The sequence below is a fragment of the Ahaetulla prasina genome, chromosome 2, assembly GCF_028640845.1.
Source record: "Ahaetulla prasina isolate Xishuangbanna chromosome 2, ASM2864084v1, whole genome shotgun sequence".
NCBI lineage: Eukaryota > Metazoa > Chordata > Lepidosauria > Squamata > Colubridae > Ahaetulla > Ahaetulla prasina.
Genome location: NC_080540.1, coordinates 9437823 through 9465238, shown reverse-complemented (window position 1 = coordinate 9465238; position 27416 = coordinate 9437823). Strand labels below are relative to the sequence as shown.

Below are 27416 nucleotides of genomic sequence, written 5' to 3'. Positions count from 1 at the left end.
CAATCAGCTGTTCCCAGAGGTGAATTTTAGCAACAGTTTCCTGCATTGTGAGCTCTGTGCCTTGCTTTTTTTTTGCTTTTTTCCCCTGCCTCTAAAACTCAGTTTCAGGAAAAAAAAAATTCTGCCTCTGAAAGCCTCCAAAAAGAACTTCAGAAAAAAAGCCTCTGAAGCTCTGTTTGGGAGCTTCTTTTTGGAAGCTCTGTTTGGGGCTTTTTTTCTGAAGCTCAGTTTCTGATGCTTTTTCCAGCCTCTGAAACCTCCTTTTGAGAAGTTGGGCAGGGCTACATTCAGAGTATAAGAGACACTCAGATTTTCACCCTCTTTTTTGGGGGGAAAAAGGTGCGTCTTATACTCCAAAAAATATGGTACCTAAACTGTATTATTGTTGTTAGTATTGTGTATAAAGTACATTGACCCAGACAATACATTGTTCACCAAGCACTTATGGATGTTTTAAAAAACTACCTATAAATAAAATGATTAAAAAAATCTACCTCAGAGGAATGCTCTGTTTCCTAAGAAGAAAAGTATGAAACTAACTCAGACTGAAAGATGAAAAAGACCCATTATCTGGAGAATAAGGGCAAGCGGATTGCAAACTGAACTGAATTTTGAAAGCTGCAGCTTTGAATTTACTATTGAAGTAGCAGGAAGAGCTCAATGGGTAGATTTTGTGGGGAAAGATGATGATCCAGGTTGGTGTAGAGGTGAAAGCTACAGGTTAGAGATTGGGACATACTCAGCTGCAGTCCGCCTAAAGTATGAAGCCATCTGTGCAGCTTTGGCCAGTCCTATCAGGCCTAGGCCTAAGCAAGAAAGGGGGAAACCACTTGACTTGACTGACCTGAAGGTCACAAACCCAAACATCTAGTGTAAGGCCCAAGGATGCTGGATGGAAAGCCACGAATTATAATTCGGTTTAAGCATAAAGCTTCCATGAGCTATGGAATATTGAGAGGCAAAAAGTATATCACAATAGGTAGATAGGTAGGCTGTCTGGGGGACATTTACCCTGTAAATGACAGCTTGCTACCCAGGAAGTGCTTTCTATGCCTTCTTGAGTTCTGAATGAAAAGGGAATCAATAACATTGTGGGGTTATTTTATTCCAGATTCCTTCACACAACAGAGTTCAGAGCCAATATCATCAGAATAGAATAGAATAGAAATAGAAGGGACCTTGGAGGTCTTCTAGTCCAACCTCTTGCTCAGCCATTTCAGAGAAGTGACTGTCCAATCTCTTCTTAAAAACCTCCAGGGGTGAAGCACCCACAACTTCTGAAGGCAATTGGTTCCACTGGTTAATTGTCCTCACAGTTAGGAAGTTTCTCCCCAATTCCAGGTGGCTTCTCTCCTTGATTAGTTTCCATCCATTGTTTCTTGTCTTGCCTTCTGGGGCTTTGGTAAATAAGTTGATCCCCCTCTTCTTTGTGGCAGCCCCTCAAATACTGGAATATTGCTATCATCATCATCATCACCCATACCTTATTAAATCTGTATTAAAAATGGCATTGTCCTTCTGAAATAGTTAGCCTGGTGAACAGATAGCCATGTGGTTTGAAGGACCATTATATTATGCCTTTTGTTTTTTTACAAATCCTTTTTGGAAACATTTCTACCAAATAAAGATTATCACACCCACTTTCTTAGACCCCATTTTCTAGGCTGCATACTTTTTCTCTCTGTGTGATCTAATGGAGACTTCCATGCAGGCCAATTTACAGAAGAAAATGGCATTTAGCACTTAGCAGATATACAATTTCCTCCTTCAGGAATGAACATGGCATGCTGGGTGCTCATGGATGCAGCCCTGGCCAGCAGGAATGAAACTGGCTCCCCTGGAGACTCTCACCTGATGGTGTTGCCATGTCCTAAATCCTTGAGAGCCACATTAAATACGTCATAAAGATTTGGGATGTAGAGAGGCTTTGATCTCCACTGAGACACACCACCAAAAAACGTATTGTGTAACTCTGTAAAAAAAAGTCATTAACTTTTAGGGCTGAGCACATAGTTAATCTTCACAAGCTTAACTAGCATCACATTTCACTCTTTCACTTGGCTCAGTTGCAAAGGTCTGTTGGTAGAAGTCAAAAACGACTTGATAGCTTTAATCAGTATAAACATCTTGCAGACCCCTTAGGTAGAGATAAGCGTTTCCTATCTGGAGATGGAAGTCAAGGGGGCCAGATCGGTGCCTAGAAAGCAGGCAATACATTAGGCGGGCTCTGTGCTTGATTTTAGAGAGTTAAAACCATCAAGTACTTCATTGCTCATTCTAGGATGAGAAGAGCCAGGAAACAGAGTAACTTCCTCTTCCGGATGGTTCATGGGAGGAAGTTTGAGTGCAGAGCGGCTTTTCTGCTCTTCCAAGGATCGAAGCAGCAGCTGGCAGGTGAGTTGAGGGCAGCAGGTGGGAGGAGAGTCCGGGAGCAAGTCGGGCTGTTCGTTTCCCTCCACGGCCTGGAAGCAGAGAAGCAACTGGTCAGTCAGGGTTGATGTCCTCTAGCCTACTTTTTTTTTTATTAAACAGTTTTATCACAATTTTAACAAATAATTACCCTCCTCCTCCCTCCACCCCGCCACCCTGCACCCCCTTCACCCAACCCCCCTCCTCTCTCCGGACTTCCCAGAGCAAATACAGGGTATAGTATTTACCAATCATAAGATAAAATACGCTAATTATTCATAATCTCCCATCCCTCCCCTAGAACCATAACTCCCTTATTTCATATAAAAAAAGAAAAAAGAATACTGTATACAAATACAATTATTACTTTCTGGTCATTCATATGCTATTTGATACTTTTTAGTCTGATATTTGTTTTGAATATATTCTATCCATCCTTTCCATTCCACTATATATCTTTCTTGTAAATAGTCTTTCAGGTATGCTGAAATTTTTGCCATTTCTGCTAAATTCGTTACTTTTAATGTCCACTCTTCAATAATAGGCAGTTGTTACTTCTTCCAGTATTGTGCCACCAGTAGTCTGGCTGCTGATATTAAGTTTAAAATTAATTTAGTCTCTATTGATGTACAGTCTGTAGTTATACCCAATAAAAACAATTGTGGGGTAAATTTTATCTTCTTCAAAATATTTTGCATAATACACCAAATTTTAATCCAAAATGCTTTGATTTTTTTTACAAGTCCACCATAGATGATAATAAGTAGCATTATCACAATCACATCTCCAACATTTAGCTTGCAAATTCGGATACATACATGCCAATTTTTTTGGATCTAGGTGCCATCTATAAAACATTTTATAAAAATTTTCTCTCAAGTTTTGAGCTTGTGTAAATTTAACATTTCTAACCTATATTGTTTCCCATGTTTCCATCATTATAGGTTGTTGAATATTTTGTGCCCATTTTGTCATACACTCCTTAACTAATTCCATTTCTGAATCTATTTCTATCAATGCATTATATAACCTTTTAATATGCGATTGGCTTTGATCTCTACTTTGCTTTACCAGATTTTCCTCATATTGCATAATACCAATTTTTTGGTCTTCTCTCCATCTAGCTTGCAGCTGCCCATATTGAAACCAAGTATAATTTATCCTTTCTTCTCTCATTATATTTAAAGGTTTCAACTGTAGTTTACCCTCCTGAATAAAGAGGAGCTCTTTATAGGTAACCACTTCCTGTTTTTGTTCTATATTTATATTCTCTATTGCATGCCTAGGGATTGTCCATATGGGAATGTTATAGTTTAATTTATATTGGTACCTTTTCCAAACCCGCAACAAAACACTTCTAAGTACATGACTTTTAAAAATCCTGTCCACTTTTTTATTTTATTTATTTATTTATTTATTCATATTTTTATACCGCCCTTCTCCGAAGACTCAGGGCGGTGTACAGCCAATAAAACGACAAGAAACCTAACAAATTAAAATAAAATATCAAGTTTAAAAAACTGATTCAATCGCTGTATACTTAAAATATTAGCTAAAATTTATCAAAACTAAAACCTTAGTAAAACCCACTAAAACCTCCCATACTAAAATCAATCAGGCCAGCCCCGCTTGGTGAAAGAAGAAAGTCTTGAGCTCGCGTTTAAAGGTCTGGAGATCAGGGAGGAGACGGAGTCCCACCGGCAGCTCATTCCATAGAGCCGGGGTCCCCACAGAACGCCCTTCCCCTGGGGGCCGCCAGCCGACATTGGCTAGCCGACCGCACCCTAAGAAGACCCTCCCTGTGGGAGCGCACTGGACATACCGGACAATGGGAGGTAACTTTCGGCAGCAGGCGGTCCCGTGAATATCCCGGTCCAATGCCATGGAGCGCTTTAAAGGTGATAACCAACACCTTGAAGCGCACCCGGAAGACCACCGGCAACCAATGCAGCCTGCGCAGGAGTGGTGTTACATGGGAGCTACGAGGAGCTCCCTCAATCCCCCGCGCGGCCGCATTCTGCACCAGTTGGAGCCTCCGGGTGCTCCTCAAGGGGAGCCCCATATAGAGAGCATTGCAGTAATCCAGACGGGAAGTGACGAGGGCATGAGTGACCGTGCATAACGTGTCCCGGTCCAGGAAAGGGCGCAATTGGCGAATCAGGCGAACCTGATGAAAAGCTCCCCTGGCGACGGCTGTCAAATGGTCTTCTAAAGACAGCCGTGCATCCAGGAGAACGCCTAAATTGTGCACCGATTCCCTGGGGGCTAACGATTCGCCCCCCAGAGTCAGCAATGGAGTAAGCTGACTGTGCCGGGACGCCGGCATCCACAGCCACTCCGTCTTGGATGGGTTGAGTCGGAGCCTGTTCGTCCCCATCCAGACCCGAACAGCCTCAAGACACCGAGTCATCACATCGACGGCTTCGTTGGGGTGATTTGGGGTGGAGATGTACAGTTGAGTATCGTCAGCATACAGCTGACAGTTCACCCCGAAACCACAGATGATCTCTCCCAGCGGCTTCATATAGATGTTGAACAAGAGGGGTGAGAGAATCGACCCCTGCGGCACCCCACAAGTGAGCTGCCTAGGGGTCGATCTCTGCCCCCCTGTCAACACCGTCTGCGAGCGGTCGGAGAGGTAGGAGGAGAACCACCGTAAAACGGTGCCTCCCACCCCCAAGCCCTCCAACTGCCACAGCAAGATACCATGGTCGATGGTATTGAATGCCGCTGATAGATCTAACAGGACAAGAACAGAGGAACAACCTCTGTTCCGTGCCCTCCAGAGATCATCAACCAACGCGACCAAAGCCGTCTCTGTGCTGTACCCAGGCCTGAAGCCGGACTGGCACGGGTCTAGATAAACAGTTTCCTCCAGGTACTGGGGGAGTTGCCAAGCCACCACACTCTCTACAACCTTCGCCAGAAAGTGAAGATTGGAGACTGGACAATAATTAGCCAAAATAGCCGGGTCCAGGGAAGGCTTCTTAAGGAGGGGCCTCACCACCGCCTCTTTCAAGGCGGCTGGGAAGACTCCCTTCCTCAGAGAAGCGCTGATAATTCCCTGGAGCCAGCCTCGTGTAACCTCCTGGGTGACCAGTACCAACCAGGAGGGACACGGGTCCAATAAACATGTGGTGGCATTCAACATCCCCGGTATTCTGTCCATGTCATTGGGAGTTACAGGATCAAACTCAGCCCAAACAATGTTCTCAAGACGTACCCGCGTCATCCCGTCCGGATCTACCCAATCTGTGTCCAACCCATCCCGGATCTGAGCGATTTTATCGTGCAGATAACTTCCAAATTCCTCAGCCCGACCTTGCAAGGGGTCCTCCCGAGCCCCCTGAAACAGAAGGGAGCGGGTCGCTCTAAACAAGGCGGCTGGGCAGTTATCTGCCGATGCTATAAGGGCGGCGAAGTATACTTGCTTCGCCGTCCTTATTGCCACTAAATAGGTCTGAATATGTGACCGTACTAGTGTTCGGTCAGATTTGGAGTGGCTGGCCCTCCAAGCGCTCTCTAGGCGTCTTCTCTGGCACTTCATCTCTCTCAGCCCCTCAGTAAACCAAGGAGCTGGTCGAGAGCAGCGCCAGGTCAGAGGCCGCATCGGCACGACAGGGTCCAAAGCCCCCGCCGCCGCCCTTTCCCAGGTGGCAGTGAGTTTTTCGGCCGAGCTGTGGGCCAGCTCCTCAGGAAATGGCCCAAGCTCCATCAGGAACCTACTCGGGTCCATCAGGCACCTGGGACGGAACCAACGAACTGGCTCCATCTCCCTGCGGTGAGGGTCTGCGGTCCAAAAGTCTAGGCGAAGGAGAGAATGATCTGTCCACAGCAGGGGAGTAATGACTAAATCCCCCACATCCAGATCATTCAGCCACTGTCCCGAGACAAAAATCAAGTCCAGCGTGTGTCCCCCAGTGTGTGTGGGCCCATTCACTAACTGGGTCAGGTCCAAGGCTGCCATGGAGGCCATGAACTCCCGAGCTGACGACGATGACTCACCTACCGACAGCACATTGAAATCCCCCATGACCATAAGCCTGGGGGTATCAACTGCCGCCTTGGCTATCACGTCGAGCAGCTCGGGCAGGGCTGCTGTCACGTGGCAGGGAGCCAGGTATGTGATCAGTAAACCCATCTGTACCCCATGGCCCCACCGCACAAAGAGAGACTCACAGCCAGCTGTCTGCGGGACAGAGACCTCCCTCGGATCCAAACTCTCATTCATAATAACCGCAACCCCCCCACCCCTGCCTTGAACCCTCAACTGATGAAATGCACGGAAGCCCGGTGGGCACATCTTGAGGGGCACGCCCCCTTCTGTGCCCAGCCAGGTCTCTGTAATGCCCATCAGGTCCGCACCCCCCTCCTGTATCAGATCTGAAATGAGGGGGGCCTTATAAATAACGGACCTATAATAAATAAGCATGCCAATCATATAAAAGATCGTGACCTTCCACATTCAATATTCTTTCTTCTGTTAGGTTAAACCAATCACTGATTAGTGACAGAACAGCTGCTTCATAATATAGTCTTAAATGAGGTATTTTGAGACTCCCTCTTTCACATACATCCTGTATTATTTTTAGTTTCAATCTCGGTTTCTTACCCGTCCAAATAAATTTATTAATCCCTTTTTGCCATTCTTGCAAATTTGCATCTTTTTTAAGTATTGGTATCATTTAAAACAGAAATAAGAACCTAGGCAGAACATTCATTTTTATTACTGCTATTCTTCCCAGCAATGATAGTTGTAGCTTTTTTCAATTCTCCATTTCCTTCTGCACTTTTTGCCATAACACTTCATAATTATTTTTATATAATTTCACATTCAAGGCTGTGGTATATACTACTAAGTATTTAACCTTTTTCACTATTTCAAATCCCATTGCTCTTTCTAATTCTTCCTTTTGGTCTATAGTCATATTTTTAGTTATTATCTTTGTCTTATGTTGATTTACCTTAAATCCAGATACCTTCCCATATTGACTAATTATATCCATCATATATGTAACCGATTGTGTTGGTTGAGATAAGGTAACAACCAGGTCATCTGCAAATGCTCTTAAGCTGTAGTCTTGATGTCTTATTTTAATTCCGTTTATTTTACTTGACCTGCGTATTTTATTCAGTAAAATTTCTAAAGTTAAAATAAATAATAATGGGGACAAAGGACATCCCTGCCTTGTCCCCTTTTTAATTCTGAAAGTTTCTGTTAAGCTACCATTAACTATTATTTGTGCTGTTTGTCTCTGGTATATTGCTCTGATTGCTTGTGTAAAATGTTCCCCAAACTGCATCTTTTCTAATATTTTAAATAAAAATTGCCAATTCAATGCCTTCTCAGCATCCAAGAAAAAGAGCACTGCTGGGACCTGGTTGTTCCTATCCAAATATTCCAATACATTTACAATCTGTCTCACATTATATCTCATTTGTCTACCTTCTATAAATCCTGATCGATCATTATGAATCATTTGTCTCATAACTACCATTAGTCTATTTGCTAATATTTTAGCAAAGATCTTATAATCAGTATTCAAAAGCGATATTGGTCTATAGTTTTCTGGTTTGCTACAATCTTGATCTTCCTTTAGTATCAATGAGAAAAACGCATATCTCCAAGATGAAGGCACATCTCCTCCAAATTGGATTTTGTTAAATAAATCCTTGAGCGGTTCTACCATTTTGAATTGTAAATTTTTATAATAAACAGCTGTTAATCCATCTGTTCCTGGGGCTTTACCCATTTTTAACTGTTGAATTGCTAAAGTAATTTCTTCCGAAGTTATAGGTTGATTCAATCCTTCCCTTTGCTCCCTTGTTAGTTCACAAGTATTTTCTTTCTGTAAATATCTATATCTATACCTTGAATTGACTCACTAGCATATAGAATTCTAAAAAAGTCTTTTTAATCATATTCTGTTGAAATACTTCTTTACCTTTAAATTTTATCTTTGCGATAGTTCGTGATTTCTGTTTTTTCCTTATTACATATGCTAGCCACTTAGCTTGTTTATTGGCATTACAAAATGTATTATGCTTAACGTATTGTAAGTTAGTTGCCACCTGATCAGCCTTCAACATATTAAACTGCTCTCGTAACATATTTATAGTTTCTTTTGCTTTTTTATCTCCTGGATTGGAGACAAGTAATTGTTTTGTTTTTTTAATTTCTTCTTCTAATTTCATTCGTTTCTTCTGCTGTTTAATTCTATATCTATTATTCATATTTATTAAAACTCGCTTGCATCCCAGACCATTTCCATAGGTGTACCCCTATGCATATTCATAATAAAAAAATCCTTCATTTGTCTTTTACATTCTTTAACATTATCTTCATATCTAAACAAATTTTCATTTAACCTCCAGGATCTCCTAACGCCCTTTTCCTGATCAAATTCTATCCATACTGGACAAAATTCTTGAGCATATCTTCGTTTTCTTCTGCTGTTTAATTCTATATCTATTATTCATATTTATTAAAACTCGCTTGCATCCCAGACCATTTCCATAGGTGTACCCCTATGCATATTCATAATAAAAAAATCCTTCATTTGTCTTTTACATTCTTTAACATTATCTTCATATCTAAACAAATTTTCATTTAACCTCCAGGATCTCCTAACGCCCTTTTCCTGATCAAATTCTATCCATACTGGACAAAATTCTTGAGCATATCTTCGTTTTCTTCACCCTGAAAAGAAAATCATTAGTAATTAATGAATTAGTAATTAAAAAATTAATATAAAATCAATCCTAGAGAAAGATTGATGTCTATCGGAGAAAAATGTAAAATCCTTTTCTTCAGGGTTCCGTTCTCGCCAAATGTCTCTCAACTCCAAATCTTCCATCATATCAAAAAAAGCTTTGGGCAATTTTGCTCGACTTAAAATTTTTTGTGATAAACCTTTTTTGTCTTTACAGGTATCCAATACTCCATTCCAATCTCCCATTAGTATAGATGTCTTATAATCCCACTATGTTATTTTATTGTGCAATAATTTAAAAAAAAATTCTTGTTGTTGATTAGGCGCGTATAATCCAGTTAGAAGTATTTTCTTCCCTTCCATTAAAAGCTCAATTGCAATATATCTTCCTTGAGGAGCTGTCTCTATTAATTTAGTAATTAATTCCTTCTTTAAATATATAACTATACCATTCTTCTTTTCTGGAGCCAATGCAACAAAATGAGTGCCAAGTCTAGAGTTTATCAAATATTTCTGATCAGATATTCTAATATGTGTTTCCTGCAGGCAAATTACATCATTTTTAAATTGTCTCAAATAATGAAATATCTTCCTTCTTTTCTGTGGTGAATTTAAACCATTAACATTCCAGGATAAAAATTTAGTTCCCATTCTTGGCTCCTTAAAGCTTTTGGAGCATCACCTAGAAATCTTCCCCCATCTTCCTTTTAGGCCTTGCTCCCCCCACAGCTTCTGTTTTAGTAAAATCTTGGGTTGTCACTTGCAATTGTTGCCTCTTTGTTTCTTGTTCTTTACGTTTAGTAGCTGCTCAAGTCATTCTTTGTTCCTTTGCTTCTTCTATTTTTCCCTGGGTTTCTGATATTTGAAATGTATCCGGAAGTTGCAGCAAACTTTCATCAACAGCTACGTCCACAGCTTGTGCTTGTGCCTGCATTCCTTCTCCCTCCATCTTCCTCCTGGCTTCTGGAGATGGTGGATTTCCAGCCTTTAATACATTAACATAGAAATCTCTTGCCTTCCAAACTGTATTGAGACGATATCTTTGACCCATATATATCAATGATATTCCAGCTGGAACATCCCATCTAAACTGCATCTGTCGGTTTCTCAGTTCATTCACCAAAAAGGCATACTCCTTCCTACCTCTTAACATTTTGGGTGGAATTTCTTTCAGCACTAATACCTCTTGGCCTGTTATTTGAATCTTGTTCTTGTACAATGCCTGTAGCACTTCATTTCTAATCCTCCTGGTTGTAAAACAAATCACAACATCTCCTGGCAAATTTTTTCTGTCTGGCAACCCAGGAGTTAACACGATAAATTTTGTCAATTTGAAATGCAAGATCTGCTGATTGTTCTTCCAAAATCTGTGCAAAGGCCTCTGCAAAGATCTCTCTCAAATCTCTTGTTTATTTTCTTTCAGGCCTCTCACTCTCAGTGCAAATTCCATCGATCTATATTGTAGCAAAATCATTTCTTAATCAGCCCTGTCCACCTTAGTCTGAACTTCCTCCATTTTATTTTCTAAATTCAAATTAGATTGACTAATTTCTTCCACCCTTTCACCAGCTGGACCATATTTGTTGCCAAACCTTGAAACGCTAACACAATGTCATCTCTAATCTCTTTATTTCTTGCCTCAACCAGATTTTTGACTTCTGATATCTCCTCTGTAATTTCCTTAAATTTCTCCTCAATAACTGATGTTTGCAACTCTAGCGCTTCCTTCAGAGATTCCTTCATAAATTCTTTCAAAGAATCTTGTAAGGCTTCCAAATTCACTATTTTTGGATCAGCCATATGGGCTGGTGAACCTCCAACACTTTTAGAAAGACCAGGTTTTATTTGTTTAGATGCCATTTTTTTTTATTGAAAAGGTTTTACAACAACAATTAACTTTTTCCCCCTCCCTTCCCTCCTCCCCCTCCTTCCCCCCTCCCTCCAAAACCCCCCTCCCCCCCCGACTTCCCGAAGCAAACACAAGGTATAGTTCAATAAACAAACATTCATACATTAAATTTTTAAAAATCTAACACAATTATAATCCTTCTCTCTCACATAACCTGACTTCTTCCATTAAAATCAAAAACAACGTCCTTCATTCAAAGGCAATCTGAAATTTCTTAATCTGATATCTATTTTGAATATAATCAATCCAATTCTTCCATTCTTTTAAATATTTTTCTTGAGTATTGTCTTTCAAGAAGGCTGAGATTTTAGCCATCTCAGCCAAATTGGAAACTTTCAATATCCATTCTTCTATTGTGGGTAGTTCTTTTTTCTTCCAATATTGTCCAATCAACAGTCTTGCTGCTGTTATTAAGTTCAAAATCAACTTAGTCTCAATCACTGTATAGTCCGTTGTTATTCCCAAAAGGAAAAACTGGGGTAGGAACTTTATCTTCTTCTTCAGAACATTCTGCATAATCCACCAAATTCTTATCCAGAAAGACTTAATTTTCTTACAAGTCCACCATACATGAAAATATGTAGCATCATCACAATTACATCTCCAACATTTCGCTTGCATATCTGGATACATACATGATAATTTCTTAGGATCTAAATGCCATCTGTAAAACATCTTATAAAAATTTTCCCTTAAATTCTGCGCTTGCGTAAATTTAACATTTCTAACCCAAATTTTTTCCCATGTTTCCAACATTATTGGTTCTTGAATATTCTGTGCCCATTTTATCATACAATCCTTTATTAAATCTCTTTCAGAATCTATTTCTATCAACACAGTATACAATCTCTTTATATGCCCCTGGGTTTGATTTCTAATTTGTTTAACCAAATTTTCTTCATTTTGAATAATACCAATTTTCTGATCTTCTTTCCATCTAGCCTTTAACTGTCCATATTGAAACCAAGTATAATTCCTCCCTTCTTCTTTTAATGTATCCAAACATTTTAGTTGTAGATTTCCCCTCTCATTATATAAAAGATCTTTATAAGTAATCATTTCTTGTTCCTGTTCTATATTTATATTCTCTACTGCATGCCGAGGACTAACCCATATAGGAATTTTATAATTTAACTTATAATAATATTTTTTCCAGACACGCAGAAGAGAAATTCTCAACACATGATTCTTAAAAGCTTTATCTACTTTCTTATCATACAATAAATATGCATGCCAACCATATAATAAATCATAACCTTCTATATTCAAAATCCTTTCCTCCGTAAAATTAAACCAATCACTTATTACTGAAAGAACAACTGCTTCATAATACAATTTTAAATTAGGCATTTTTAATCCTCCTCTTTCCCGTGTATCTTGCATTATTTTCATTTTGACTCTCGCTTTTTTCCCTTCCCATATAAATTTATTAATTCCAATCTGCCATTCTTCCAAATTTTTGTCTTTCTTAATTATTGGTATCATCTGAAACAAGAACAAGAATTTAGGCAAAACATTCATTTTTATAGCTGCTATTCTCCCCAACAAAGATAATTGTAATTTTTTCCAAGTATTCATTTCCTTCTGAATTTTTTTCCATAACACATCGTAATTATTCTTATACAATTTTACATTTGATGAAGTAAGAAACTCCTAAATATTTAACCTTTTTTACAATTTCAAATCCTGTTATTTCCTCTAGTTTTTCTTTCTGATTCTTAATCATATTTTTGGTTAACACTTTTTATTTTGATTCACTTTAAACCCTGAGACCCTTCCATATTGATTAATTACTTCCAACAAATATACACTCGAATTTATAGGCTGAGTCAACATAACAACCAAATCATCTGCAAATGCTCTGACTTTATATTCATGTCTTCTAATTCTAATACCCTCTATCTCCCTTAACTCTCTTATCTTATCCAATAAATGTTCCAAAGACAAAATAAACAATGAAGGTGATAAAGGACACCCCTGCCTTGTTCCTTTCGCAATTTTAAAACTATCTGTCAAACTACCATTAATTATTATCTGAGCTGTTTGCTCTCCATAAATTGCCCTAAGTATTCTTATAAAACCATTTCCAAATTGCATTTTGTCTGTTAATTTAAATAAAAATTCCCAAGCAAACGATCAAAAGCTTTCTCTGCATCCAAAAATATAAACGCTGCTGGAATCTGATTTTTCTTTTCCAAATATTCCAATAAATTCACTATCTGCCTAACATTATTCCTCATTTGTCTCCCTTTTATAAAACCAGACTGGTCAGTATGAATCCTTTGTTGTACAATTTCCATTAACCTATTTGCCATTATTTTCGCAAAAATCTTATAATCATTATTCAAGAGTGAAATCGGTCTATAATTCCCAGGCTTAGTACAATCCTGATCCTCTTTTGGTATCAATGAAATAAAAGTAGTCCTCCATGATGGTGGCACTCCTCCTCCCATCAGTATCTGATTAAATAACTCCATAAGTGGACCAACTATCTCATCCTGTAACTTTTTATAATATATTGCTGTAAGTCCATCTGTGCCCGGGGATTTCCCTATTTTTAATTGCTTTATTACCAAAATAATTTCCTCAGAAGTTATAGACCGATTCAACTCTTCCCTTTGTTCATTAGTTAAACCTTTAACCTTATATTCTTCCAAATATTTATCAATATCCATATTCAATATTGTATCTCTGGCATATAAATTTGTATAATATTCCAAGAAAGCTTTTTTAATTTTATCCTGTTGAAATCTCACTTTACCCTTATATTCAATTCTTTCAATAGCACGTGCTTTCTGTCTTTTTCTTAACATATAAGCCAACCACCTCCCTGATTTATTGGCATTACAAAAAGTATTATGTTTAGCATATTGTATATTGGTTGCCACCTGATCTGCCATTAACATATTAAATTGACTCTGTAATATCTTTATCGCCTCATTAATTTTTAAATCATGTGGATTATATACCAGTAATTGTTGTTTCCTCTGAATTTCCTCTTCTAAATCCCTACGCTGTTTTTGTAATTTTCTCCTCTATTATTAATATATATCAAATTACCTCTCATAAAGGCCTTGCCAGCGTCCCACACCATTTCTATCGAAGTTCCCATATTCAAATTATAATCAAAAAATTCTTTCATTTGTTTTTTACATTGATTTACATTATCCTCATATCTAAACAAATTTTCATTCATTCTCCATGATCATCTTCCACCTTCATATTGCAACTCCATCCATACCGGACTATGATCAGTTAAACACCTTGGAAATATCTTTGTTTTCTTAACCCTAGAAAGCAAGTCATTGGTAATTAATATAAAGTCAATACGTGAAAAAGATTGGTGCCTGTCCGAAAAATAAGTATAGTCTCTATCATCAAAATTCTGCCTTCTCCATATATCTTTCAACTCAAAATCTTCCATCAAATCAAAAAAAGATTTAGGCAGTTTTGCATGCATAGGAATTTTCTTAGAAAGAGTTCTTTTATCTTTTCTAATATCCATTACACCATTCCAATCCCATAATATAATAAATGTTTTATAGTCCCAAAGAGTCAATTTTTCATGTAACAGTTTATAAAAATTTTCTTGTTGTTGATTAGGTGCATATATGCCAATCACAAGTGTCTTTTTTCCTTCTAAAATCAATTCAATAGCAATATATCTTCCTTGAATGTCCGTTTCAATTAATTTAGCTGATATATTTTTCTTCAAATATATAACTATACCATTTTTCTTATTCGGAGCAGAAGAAACAAAATGTTTACCTAATTTCGAATTAATCAAATGTTTCTGATCTGATAATTTTATATTTATTTATTTATTTATTTATTTTTCAGATTTATATACCGCCCTATCTCCCTAAGGACTCAGGGCGGTTCACAGGCAATTAAAAGCAAACATATAGATACAATTTAAAATAACACATAAAAAACTTATTCAATAGCCAAAATATTAAAACAATATAAATACTAAAAACCCCATTAAAACCAATAAATTTAAAAAACTAACCCAGCCCCGCGCAAATAAATAGGTGTGTTTTGAGCTCGCGACGAAAGGTTCGGAGGTCCGGAAGTTGACGAAGTCCTGGAGGGAGTTCGTTCCAGAGGGTGGGAGCCCCCACAGAGAAGGCCTTTCCCCTGGGCGTCGCCAGACGGCACTGCCTAGCCGACGGCACCCTGAGGAGTCCCTCTCTGTGGGACCGGACGGGTCAGTGAGAGGTATTCGGTAGCAGCAGGCGGTCCCGTAAGTAACCCGGCCCTATGCCATGGAGCGCTTTAAAGATTGTCACCAAAACCTTGAAGCGCACCCGGAAGGCCACAGGTAGCCAGTGCAGTCTGCGCAGGATAGGTGTCACGCGGGAGCCACGAGGGGCTCCCTCTATCACCCGCGCAGCTGCATTCTGGACTAACTGGAGCCTCCGGATGCCCCTCAAGGGGAGCCCCATGTAGAGAGCATTGCAGTAATCCAGACGAGACGTCACGAGGGCGTGAGTGACCGTGCATAAGGCATCCCGGTCTAGAAAGGGGCGCAACTGGCGCACCAGGCGAACCTGGTGGAAAGCTCTCCTGGAGACGGCTGTCAAGTGATCTTGCAAACATATCACATCGTTTTTAAATTGTTTCAAATAATGAAATAGTTTTCTTCTTTTCTGTGCTGAATTCAAACCATTAACATTCCATGTCAAAAATTTATTTGCCATCACTGGCCTCTTGAAGCTTCTGAGCAATTAGCTGAAGACTCTCACTCTTCGGCTTGGCTCCTCCCACAGCTTCAGTAGTAGAATCCCGTTCCTGTCTTTGAAGTTGTTCCTCTATCTCCTTATGCCTAATAGCTCCCCTTGTCACTCTTTGTTCTTGCGGTTGTTCTTGAGGTACTGACATCACAGGTGTAGTTTCAACTTCCCCACTCTGTTTCTCTTGAAGACTTTTATCCACTGTTTCTACATCCACTTTCAATACATTAAAAAGAAAATCTTTTGCTTTCAACTCAGTATCAATTCGATATCTCCTGCCTTGAAAAAATACTGTTAAGCCAATTGGAACCTCCCATCTGTATTGAATCTGATGCTTCTTAAGCTCTTGTGTAAAAAATCTAAAATCCCTTCTATCCTTTAACATTTTAGCAAGGATCTCTTTCAAAACCAACACCTCCTGTTCTCCTATTTGCAATTTCTTTTGGTATGTAGCTTGCAAAATCTGATTTCTTATTGTAGAAGTCAAAAAATAAATTACAATGTCGCTTGGGAGCTTTTTCTGCCTCGCTACCCAAGAATTAACCCTATATGCCTTATCAATTTGAAAATCAACTTCTCGAGGGTCCATTCCTAACATTTCAGCTAAGGCTTCTGATATAACTTTTTAAATATCTTCTTCCTTTCGATCCTGGAGACCCCTAATTCTCAAAGCCTTCTCCAACGCTCTATATTGCAATACCACGAGATGGTCCTCATTTTTATCCACTTTATTTTGGAGCTCTCCAACTTTATTATCCAAATACTGATTTGCTTGACTAATTACTTCCACTTTATCCTCCATTACTTCCAAATTTTTTGCCAAACCTTGAAAAACCATCAATAAATCATCTCTAATTTTTTTATTAGTCTCTTTAATTTTTTCCCTAAGTTGATCCTTCACACCGTGAATATTATTCATAATCTCTTTAAATCTTTCTTCAGAAACTCTGTTCTGTTCCTTTAACATATCTTCCAAGTTAGTTTCAGACCCCCTTCTCGTCATGGGAGCTTTTGGTGGCTTAAAAGCCATTTTAATTTAAGTAAAGTCTCTAGTTAGAATTGTAAAATCTCAAAGTCTCAAAAAGTCTCAAATTAAAGTTGTAAAATAAAAACTTCCACCTTGCCTCCTATGGAGAGCTTCTATTCAGCTAAAATCCACAAAGACGAATTTCGCTTTCTCTCACAAGCAGCCTGCAATCCACTTCCTCTCAGACGCCATTTTTCCTTCACTAAGTTAAAGTGAGAAAAAGTTTCCCCCTTTTTTTAAAAAAGAAGTAGAAGTCAGCTCTCTTCTTGCTTCCCCAGTAATCGATCACTTGTGTTTGTCCCCGTCTGCTTCTAGTATTCAAAACGGAATCAATTGAGCAGAAGTGGGCGTCTTCCTCTTGTCCTGCCTAATTAGCAGGATCGAGCCGAGTCTGGAGTAGGGCTGGGTTAGGCAGGCACCCCTCCGAGACTCTGCATAAGAAAGCAGAGCCCCTGGGGCAATCTTCTGCTATCCAGCTACTCTTGCTAATCTCTTTCACCCAGAGAAAAGCTTTGAAGCTGGCTAACAGCTGTTACACCAGCTTTTACAGAATCTCGGTTCGGGACGCCATTCAGACGTCCTCCGGGGAAGACGGAAGCCACCGGAAGCCCTAGATGCCATCTTTTATATTTGTACTTTGCAATAATAAAGTCAGTGAAAACAGTTTCTTTTTTTTATTATTCAAAAAGTTTTACAAAATTTTTTGCCCCCCTTTACCCTTCACAAATCCCCCTCCCCCCTCCCCTCCTGACTTCCCAGAACAAACACAAGGTATAGTTAAAAATGAAACAAACATATGCTAAAAAATTTTCCCCCCAAAACTATTATACCAATTTTCCCTCTCTAGCTCTGACTTCCTCCTTACATAACCAAAATCCTTCAAAAAAATTAACAATTAATAGTAATAAAATATATGTCAATAGAACAGATTAATCCTAAAGTATTTAAAACCAGCTAATGCATAAAAATCCAATCCAATTCAGAGAATCTCTCTCTTATAGCTTCTATAACTATATAATTTTTCCCCCAAGTCTTTCTTACATAAGATCTTTCGAGAATATTCTATTTAAAATTCAATACAACACATTATATAATTTCAATACAGGAAATTACAATATCTATTCAACTTTAGGTCTTCCTCGTCAAAATCCAATATAAATCCAAATATCTAGTCTTTTATGATAGATGTGAAATATATAATCAACCCATTTCTTCCAGATCTTTCTCACATATAGTCTTTCAGGAACGCTAATATTTTTATCTGTTAATATTTCAGAAAAAGCATCTTTCAAGGATAATACTTTTGTCTCTTGCCATTTTTTTTGATGCATTAGTCTCTGTCTTTCCTTCATTACTCCTTTTGAAAAGTCAATCACAATATTTCCTAATAGTTCCTTATGTCCAACAATCCACAAGTGGACTGCCATATATTCCATCAGTCCGGAAAGAGAACTCTTGGAAAGCATTAACCCTGTGAATTTTTTTGGTTCGGGAGGCAGCCTCTTGTAACACAGATTCAGGCATTTCATCTAAACTTTTTAAAAAGAGCCTCTTTACATCATCTTGTTTATTCACGATCATATCTTCATTTTTATCCACTTTTGCTTGCATCTCCTCCATTCCATTTTCCAAGTACTGATTACACTGGTTAATTTCCTCCAAGCTCTCATCCAAAACGTCCCCATTTTTTATCAATTCGTATTTTTGAATAATTAAATACATTCTTTCTGTATAATCCTGTATAAAGTCACGAATCCATTCTTCTGAAAGAACCTTCATGGCAAAGTTCTTGCTGAGAATCCCCTTATGAAATACTTAAACAAACTAAAATAATCCAACAGTCCACAGTCCAGCATAATAAGATAAAGTCTCCATTCACTTTCACAGCAAGTAAACGCCATTTTGTTTCATTATGTTGATTGTAGATGAAAGAAGAAAAAAAAAGTTTTTTAACAAATAGAAGTCAGATTTAATACTTGCAATTTAAATGACTGATCTCCTGTGTTTGTTCCGTCTGCTTATAAAAATCATAACAATCACTTGAAGCAGAAGTGGTCGCTCTCTTCTCTTTCTGCCGAAGCAGAGACACGCTGGGTCTGGAGCTGCTGCAGAGGGATTTCCAGGGAACTTTCCCCTTCGAGTTTCTTAATTTTTTTCTTAGACACAGTTCTATAATCTTTTCCTTTCAATGTTCTTTAGCCTTTTCTCGCTATTCATTCTCTTCAATTAAACGTAAAATCCAGCAGCCTTAAGAAGGCTACTCGCCAGCGACAGTAATAAAAACTTCCTTAATTTTCACTTTCACGCCCTGTTAGAGCACAGGCGCCATTTTCTCTAGCCTTCTCAGTTTGTTTCAACAAAAAACAATGTATCAAAGGAGTTAGGATTTGTTACTTGCAGCTACCAGTGCTCCTGTTTTTGCTCTGTCTGGTTTAGAATTCGATTAAAGTCCAATATTGATCTCAGAGGTGGTCGCGGTGCTTTGCTCTGCTTGTGCAGAGACGCCCCCAGATCTGGAGCTTCTTCAGGCTTCTAGGGAGCTCACCTTTCAAGCCCCACGAATTACTCCTGGGGCTACTTAGGGAGCTCTACCTCCGTCCGATTGCTCACCTCTCCCTCTTCTCCCGAGGGAGAGGTTTCCGAGCCGCTAGACTGCTGAGCTACGCTTTCTTAGCGGCTCTACGCAATTGCAGGGCTGGCGGTCTAAAAAAACCGTTTTTAGCACTCAAACGGTGCCACCTACTTTTTGATACACTACAAAAATGACAGATAGACAGCATCACCAACAGATGGATTTGTAACTGGCTGACAAGCCATACTCAACAAGTTGTCCTTCATGGTACTACATCTACATGGAGGGAGGTGAGCAGTGATATGCCAGACAGTTCTGCTTAGGCATATCTTCATACATGACTTAGATGAGGGAATAGAAGGGGAACCCATCAGGGGCGGGTTTCAAAACCCATCACTACTGGTTTGCTCATGGGTGCATGCGTGCTTGTGCACCATGCTTCTGTGCATGCACAGAAGCATCTGGGTGGGTGGGCGGAGCCTCTACCTCCCGCCACTACCGCTTTCCCCAATCCGGGGCAAACCGGTAGCAACCCACCACTAAACTCATCATATTTGCAGATGACACTAAGCTGGCAGGAATAGCCAACACCCAAGAAGACAAGCTTAGGATCCAAAAAAATCTTCACAGACTTGAACAATGGGCCCTATCCAACAACATGAAATTTAATGTGGAGAAAAGCTTAAATATGAACCAGCAGTATGCGGCAGCAGCCAAAAAAGCTAATACAATTTTTGGTTATGTAGACAGAGGAATCACGTGAATTTTTAGTACTCCTTTATATAAAGCCTTAGTAAGACCACACCTGGAATACTCCATGTAGTTTTCATCACCACATTACAAAAAAGATGTTGAGACTTTGGGAAAAAGTGCAAAAAAGAGCATCTAAGATGAATAAAGTCCTGGAGACTAAGACATCAAGAATGGTTGCAGGATTTGGATTTGGTTAGTCTAGAGAAAAGAAGGATTAGAGATGACATGATAGTGGTATTCCAGCATTTGAAAGGTTGCCACAAAGAGGAGGAGGTGAATTTATTTTCCAAAGCTTCAGAGTTCCCTCCATATGGGTGTCGTCCATTGAGGACTGCACGTTGAATACAATTTGTCACTGAGTTATGAATCCATCTGTGTTGATGGATGTCTCTGTGTCACATTTTTTTTAAACAAAAACTTACCATCTTCTTTGTCAGATACTTTTTATTGAAATCTAAGTATACTGTGCGTAATGCATTTTACTGGTCCGCTAATTTAGTCATTTTGTTGAAGAATGGAATAAGATTTCTTCAGCTCTTCTAAAATTGAAGACACTTGTTGGATTAGAGTCTATTGCTTGTGTTTGCATTATATTGAATTCCAGTAAGACGTGGTCACTTGCTCAAGGTTCCGACAACTTCAACTCCTTCTATCGGTTCTCTATTAGTAAGAATTAGGTCGAGTATAGTTTTATCTCTAGTTCCCTCCTCTAGCTTTTGGATGACATAGTTGTCAGCTAAGTTGGTTAGAAATCTGTTCGGTCTCCTACTTGCTGTAGAATTTGTCTCCCAGTTGATATCAGGGTAGTTAATGTCTCCCGTTACATCTTGATGTTGCCCTCTTGATAGTTTGTAATCCACATGTGTATTGAAATAATGGATGAATAAAATTTTTTTACTTCCGTGTCTTGCCAACAAGTATGGTATTTCCTGTCCCATCCATGTATTAACCAGATTCAATTGTGCCAAATCCAGCACTTCTTAAGAAATAGCTACTGAACCTTTTGGCATCTTTGGTTGCACAGATAGTCCTCACTTACCATGTCTTCCCTGAGCCTTCAAAATTCCTATGGCACAGTAGAAGCAAACGTGCACCTGGTCCACAAAATTTGTGGTAATCTTAGCACTTGTTCAATGACCGTCACTGTGGTTTTAAAGGTTTAGGAAAAGGAGTTGCACCAATTCGGGTTCTGCCAATAGTTGCACATTTATGATGGCCGCGTCATCCCACACTGATGATCCCCATTTGTGACCTTCACAGCTAGCTTCTGACAAGCAAAATCAGTGGCCATACTGATAGGAAATTGAAAGTTACAGTCATATGAAATTGCCTTTAACAATCCACCATAAGTTGCTTAACAACTACAAAGGAACAGATGTAAGTTGGCACTGTCATGTGACATCATGCTTAATGATTGAGCTGCTTGGTGATGCAGATATCCCTTCCAATTGTGGTAGGTTAAGTGAGGACGACTTGAGTGGGAATGTCACCAGAGGGGTTGTAGACAGGATTTTCTGTTCTTATTTGCAGCTGAGGACTTCCATGAGTAAAAGTGGTGCTTCAAACTTAGAGACGCTTTCAGCATCATTTCATCAGTTAAAGCTCCCACATCTCTAAATTTAGCTCAGAAGGTTTGACTGTAACCATTTTGCAACATTTGGCAGGCTTGAAAGACATAGATTTTCTCCATGTATACATATGTAAGTGGCTGCATCTGTATTTCTCTCTATGCATATATCTACAATTATATAACCTATTCCCAGCACTTCAAGATATATTTGATGATAACACTTTGCATTGCTAAGAATTTATGATTGACCCAACTAAATAACTCAATTTGATTGAATGGATATTTGAACATGGATCTTAGTTGTACTCCATGTGGGATACGATCATCAATAATGTGATTATTCTAATATTGGGGCATGTTTGTTTTTTCATTGTAATATATACTTTTTTCTTTTTTCATATCATCTCTAACCATTTTATAAACAATTAAAGTTCTATTTTTCTTTGAATCTTACAGACAAAGAGGATGGCAATAAGAGCACTCGGGACAACTGTAAATAACAAACACTGTTGAAAAGGGAAGAAAATCAAGCCAAAAATCAAATATTTTCCATTTCCTTCAGAAAACTACACAATTCTCCTCTTCCAACAGCTGTTAGACAAAAGAGAGAAAATCAAAAAAGAATAAGCAGATTATGCAGAACTGAAGGATACATTACATGAAAAGTGAAGGGAGATTATTTATCATTCAGCAAAAGAGGGAAATATCTGGAGGTCAGTGGGGAGGAAAAGGTCAATAATAAAGTCACGTAGAGCAGTCAGTAATTCAAGCCTCTCCCTGTGAGGAAGAAAACGGCTTGAATGAAAGCACCACTAAACAAGGCATTGTCCATATTTTATCACCTCAAGAATATCATCTGTGGAAAAGCTCCATAGATTTGTCTATTGTGGGAAAAGCACAGATTGCAAGTCGCAGCTGATGATGCACAAGAGGAGCCAGAGGAGAAAAAAACCATACAAATTACCTGAATGTGGCAAAAGCTTTGGTCACAACAGCTCCCTTGTGGTTCATGGAAGCATCCAGAAGCAAGAGGGAAGCCACAAAAGTGCTCCCAATGCAGTAAATGCTTTAGTGAGCACGGCAACATGGTGCTACATCAGATGACTCACAGGAGGGAGAAAACGTATGACTGTGCAGATTGTGTGAAAGTTTCATTAGAAATTCCCAGGTCATGAGACATTAAAGGACGCACACACAGAATAAAAACCATTTGAACATCCTTTCTTTGGGAAAAGTTTCAGTGAGAATTCCATCCTGGTGAAGCACCCGAGGACTCACACAGAAGAGAAAAACTTTGAATGTCCCAATCCTGGAAAAAGTCAGTCACAATTTAAGTCTGGTGACGCATCAGTAGATTGACTCCAGGGAGAAACTATATGACTGTCTAGTTCAGTGGTTCTCAACCTTTATAATGCTGCGACCCCTTTAATACAATTCCCCACGATGTGGCGACCCCAACCATAAAATTATTTTCATTTTGAATTTATCGCTCCTGAAGCCGTATTGGCTAGCGATCTGAACTGCTTGCAATTGCCTTGAGGATGGAGGCATTGAAGTGGAGACTCCTCCCCTATTAAGTTTATCGCACCTGAAACCAGATTAGGCTAGCGATTGGGAGTGATTGCAGCTGGCTTGAGAGGGAGACATCAGAGCGAAGATTTCTCTCTTTTTTAATTCATCGCACCTGAAACCGAATTTGGCTAGCGATTTGAAAAGCCTGCAGCTGGCTTGTGGAGTCAACCATTGGAGCGCGATTCTTCGACTCGCAAGTATACTTCCCATATTTCCAATGGTCTTAAGCGACCCCTGGCAAATCGTCATTCAACCCCCAATGGGGTTGCGACCCACAGGTTGAGAACCACTGGTCTAGTTAGTGGGGAAAGCTTCATTACAAATTTCCATCTCACACCACCAGAGAACTCATACAGAGAAAACCTTTGAATGTCCTGATTATGGGAAAGTCAAAATTCCAGCCTGGTGATATGCCAGAAGACTCACATAGGGGAGAAATGTTTTGAATGTCCTGATTGTTGGAAAAATTTCAGTTATAATTCCAACTTGGTGATAGACCAGAGGAATCATAAAGGAGAAAAACCCGTTCAATATACTGACTGTGGGAGAAGTTCTAGTTGTAATTCCCACCTGGCAATACATCAGAGGATTCATTCCATGGAGAAATCTTATGAATGTCGAGATTGTGGGAAAGCTTTCATTAGAAATTCGCACCTCCTGAGACACAAGATCACGCACACAAGAGAGAAACCGTTTGAATGTCCTATCTGTGGGAAATGTTACAGTCAGAATTCCCACCTCGTGATACACCAGAGGACTCACACTGGAGAGAAACCCTTTGAATGTCCTGATTGTGGGAAAAGTTTTAGTCAGAGTTCCCACCTCGTGATACACCAGAGGACTCACACGGGAGAGAAGCCCTTTGAATGTCCTATCTGTGGGAAAAGTTTTAGTGAAAATTCCAGCCTGGTGAAACACCAGAGGACTCACACAGGAGAAAAACCCTTTGAATGCCCTATCTGTGGGAAAAGCTTTGGTGATAATTCCAACCTGTTGAGACACCAGAGGACTCACACAGGAGAGAAACCCTTTGAATGTCCTGACTGTGGGAAATGTTACAGTCATAATTCCAGCCTGGTGAGACACCAGAGGACTCACACAGGAGAGAAACCCTTTGAATGTCCTATCTGTGGGAAAAGCTTTAGCGATAATTCCAATCTGCTGACACATCAGAGGACTCACACAGGAGAAAAACCCTTTGAATGTCCAGACTGTGGAAAAGGTTTTAGTCAGAATTGCCACCTGGTGACACACCAGAGGACTCACACAGGAGAGAAACCCTTTGAATGTCCTATCTGTGGGAAATGCTTTGGTGATAATTCCAACCTGGTGATACACCAGAGGACTCACACAGGAGAGAAACCCTTTGAATGTCCTATCTGTGGAAAATGTTTTAGTGATAATTCCAACCTGGTGAGACACCAGAGATCTCACACTGTGGAGAAATGTTTGAAATGTCCAGTCTGTGGACATTACTTCAAGCATAAATCATCCCTTATTGCACACAAAATAATCCATATGAGGAATAGTAGATGAGTTTACAGAATGCTTGAATTTCATGTGTGATCTCTCATTGAAAGTATAGGTGAGAAATTGATTGTTTGAATTTTGTCCTGATTCATTTTACTGAAACGTTTCTCAGGATTAAATGTGTAGGTGGAGAGAAAAGGAAAATGGAAATGGCTAATTACCATTTTCAGTGGGCCCTGGATTCATCCCTGTTGTGAACTGTGGTAATGGCCCAAGGCACCACACGGCGTCCTGCTGCAAGGATAATATACACAGATATGGCTCACATTCTTCTCTGCCTTCTCAGAAGGGAAGAAAGAGTGAAAGAAAATGCACTTAGAGGAATTTAGCCAAAAGGAAAAGGATAGCTGATGGTAGCTTTTTAAAACATTATTTGGTCAAAAAAATATCTTCCAGAAGTTAAAAGTGTTTTAATCAGCTGAGAAACAGTTTGGACACAGCTTGCATGGGCTGCGCGACAAGCTATGTTGTGTTTGGCTGTGAGTGGCTGCAGAAGAAGTCAGGCGGTGGTGCAACAGGTGTCAGGCCGTGGGTGGCCTGGCAACGATGGTCCTAAGGTAAGCGGTTAAGACGTGCCCTTTAACTAAGACCTGGTGCTTATTATGGGCCCAAAAGAAAATAAAACTGAATCTTATTTTCAGGAAACATGGGATATATACATATGTATAATCTGTCCTCAGCACTTCCAAGTGTATTTGATGATTACTCTTTGCAATTCTATGAACTCATGATTGACCCAAGTCAACAAATGTCATAACTGAACAGGTTTTTGACATGTATATTGAAAATGTAAATAATTAATGTAAGAGGTTAAGTTATCCTTTTGGCACTTTTGCCTTTTATTCTAATGTATGCCTTTGGATCTGTTTTTTTAGAAATATTGTGCAGCCATTTTATAAACCGTAATTAAACTAACCCTTTTATGTGAATCTTATAGGCAAAAGAATGCCAAAGAGAGCACTGTGGAGAACTGAATCACAAACAGCATTAAAAGGCAAAGGAAACCAAGGCAGCAATCAAAATCTTGTTAGTTCCTCCGGAAATCCCCAAAATTCTTCTTCTTCCCCAACAGCTTACAGACAAGGAGGACAAAACCAGGAAAAAAGTTTTGAGCTGGACAAAAAAAATAGAGTATCTGGAAGAAACGTATCAAAATATCAAGGGGCATAATTTCCTAATTCAGAAAAAGAGGGAAATAGCTGGAAGTCAGTGGGAAGGAAATGATCACTTGGACAGCCAGATAAGGCAGACCATAATGCAGGCCTTGCCCTGTGAGGAAGAAAGCCATAACTTGAATCAATGCTCCATCCAAGAAGGGATTGAGAGTATTTTTGATATCCTTGAGAATCCAAGAATGTCAGTGGTAGAAAAGAACCACAGATCTGCCTATTGTGGGAAAAGCAAAGATTATAGAATACAGCTGATTATGCCAAAGAGGATCCACACTGGGAGTCATTGGCGTATCAATTCTTCGGACTTCTGTCTGGAGGAAGGGAGAATTATCAAGAATGTTTGTACTACCTGTCTTGTAGGAGTAGCTGCGCACCCACTATTCAAAGACACTCGGAGGTTATTTTTTTATTTTTATTTGAATTTATATCCCGCCCTTCTCCGAAGACTCAGGGCGGCTTACATTGTTATCCCCTTCACCTACCTCCACATAAAGCAGGAGTCCTGAAACTTTTTAAACGGGGTCAATTCACGGTCCTTCAGACTGTTGGGGGCTGGACCAGCTGGGTGGGCATGGCTTCTTGTCATGTGACCGGGTGGGTGTGGCCAATTTAGCAGTCCATTAAACAATACACAGCAGCCTCCTTTTCTATTTTTTTATGGATGAAGTTTTTGTTCTAAGGTGGTTGTTTTTTTTACCAGGGGGTGGGAGGGAGAGGTTGGCAATGCCTGGGGAAGGAAAGACATGCCTTCCACTGGTCTCAGGATTATATTTAAAGGGCCAGCTAATGTCAGTGGTGTTGGGAGATTCATTGGTGAGGTGATAGTGACTGGATGTGCGATGTTCACTGGTGCAGTAACTGGAGTTGGTAAATTGACAGGTGTGGTGCAGTGATGGGTTTCAAATTTTTTTACTACCGGTTCTCTGGGCGTGGCAGGGGAAGGATACTGTAAAATCTCCATTCCCACCCCACTCCAGGAGAAGGTTACTGCAAAATCCCCATTTCCTCCCTGATCAGCTGGGATTTGGGAGACAGAGAATAGATGGGGGTGAGGCCAGTCAGAATTTTTACTACTGGTTCTCCGAACTACTCAAAATTTCCGCTACCGATTCTCCAGGACTGGTCAGTACCTGCTAAAACCCATCTCTGGTGTGAGTGTTAACAGAGAAGTCAGGGACAAAGCAAGGGCTGGTTATGGTAACCGGGTGGCCTAAGCTCATTGGGCTGGAGATGTTAACCGTGCTCAAAACATTTGCTGGGCTTCTCATATTCATTGCAGCAGCCACAAGGCGAGGAGCTGCTCCTTCAGTACTCTTGTCCTCCCCAATTATAAGCAGCTGTGCCGCTTTCTTCAGGAAAGCAGCCATATCCCGAGCGCGTCCTTTCACAGCCCCTTCATGGGCCGATTATGCCTGAGAGGTTCCACACTGGAGAAAAGCCTATCAGTGTTCCC

General features: G+C 39.7%; 2 protein-coding genes across 5 annotated transcripts in view; one reads left to right on the top strand and one right to left on the bottom strand.

The window, feature by feature from the left end:
- The window catches only part of LOC131193532 (zinc finger protein 850-like), a 332320-nt gene that overhangs the window by 43955 nt on the left and 260949 nt on the right, over nucleotides 1-27416 (bottom strand). The window lies entirely within an intron of this gene.
- Nucleotides 1156-26593, top strand: LOC131193508 (zinc finger protein 572-like). 4 transcript variants are annotated; one of them, XM_058173758.1, is made up of 4 exons: nucleotides 1156-2394; nucleotides 3597-3643; nucleotides 22146-25348; nucleotides 25729-26593. In XM_058173758.1, the coding sequence occupies exon 3, from the start codon at nucleotides 23859-23861 to the stop codon at nucleotides 24795-24797; it is 939 nt and encodes a 312-aa protein (XP_058029741.1). In that variant the 5' UTR covers nucleotides 1156-2394; nucleotides 3597-3643; nucleotides 22146-23858; the 3' UTR covers nucleotides 24798-25348; nucleotides 25729-26593. The 4 variants fall into 4 exon arrangements, with proteins under 4 accessions (XP_058029741.1, XP_058029742.1, XP_058029744.1 ...); XM_058173760.1 differs by lacking the exon at nucleotides 1156-2394 and adding an exon at nucleotides 2463-2483; XM_058173759.1 differs by lacking the exon at nucleotides 3597-3643.

Excerpts from the sequence above, each read along its gene's own strand:
- LOC131193508 (XM_058173759.1), top strand. The coding sequence starts at position 23,859 with ATGGAGAAATCTTATGAATGTCGAGATTGTGGGAAAGCTTTCATTAGA.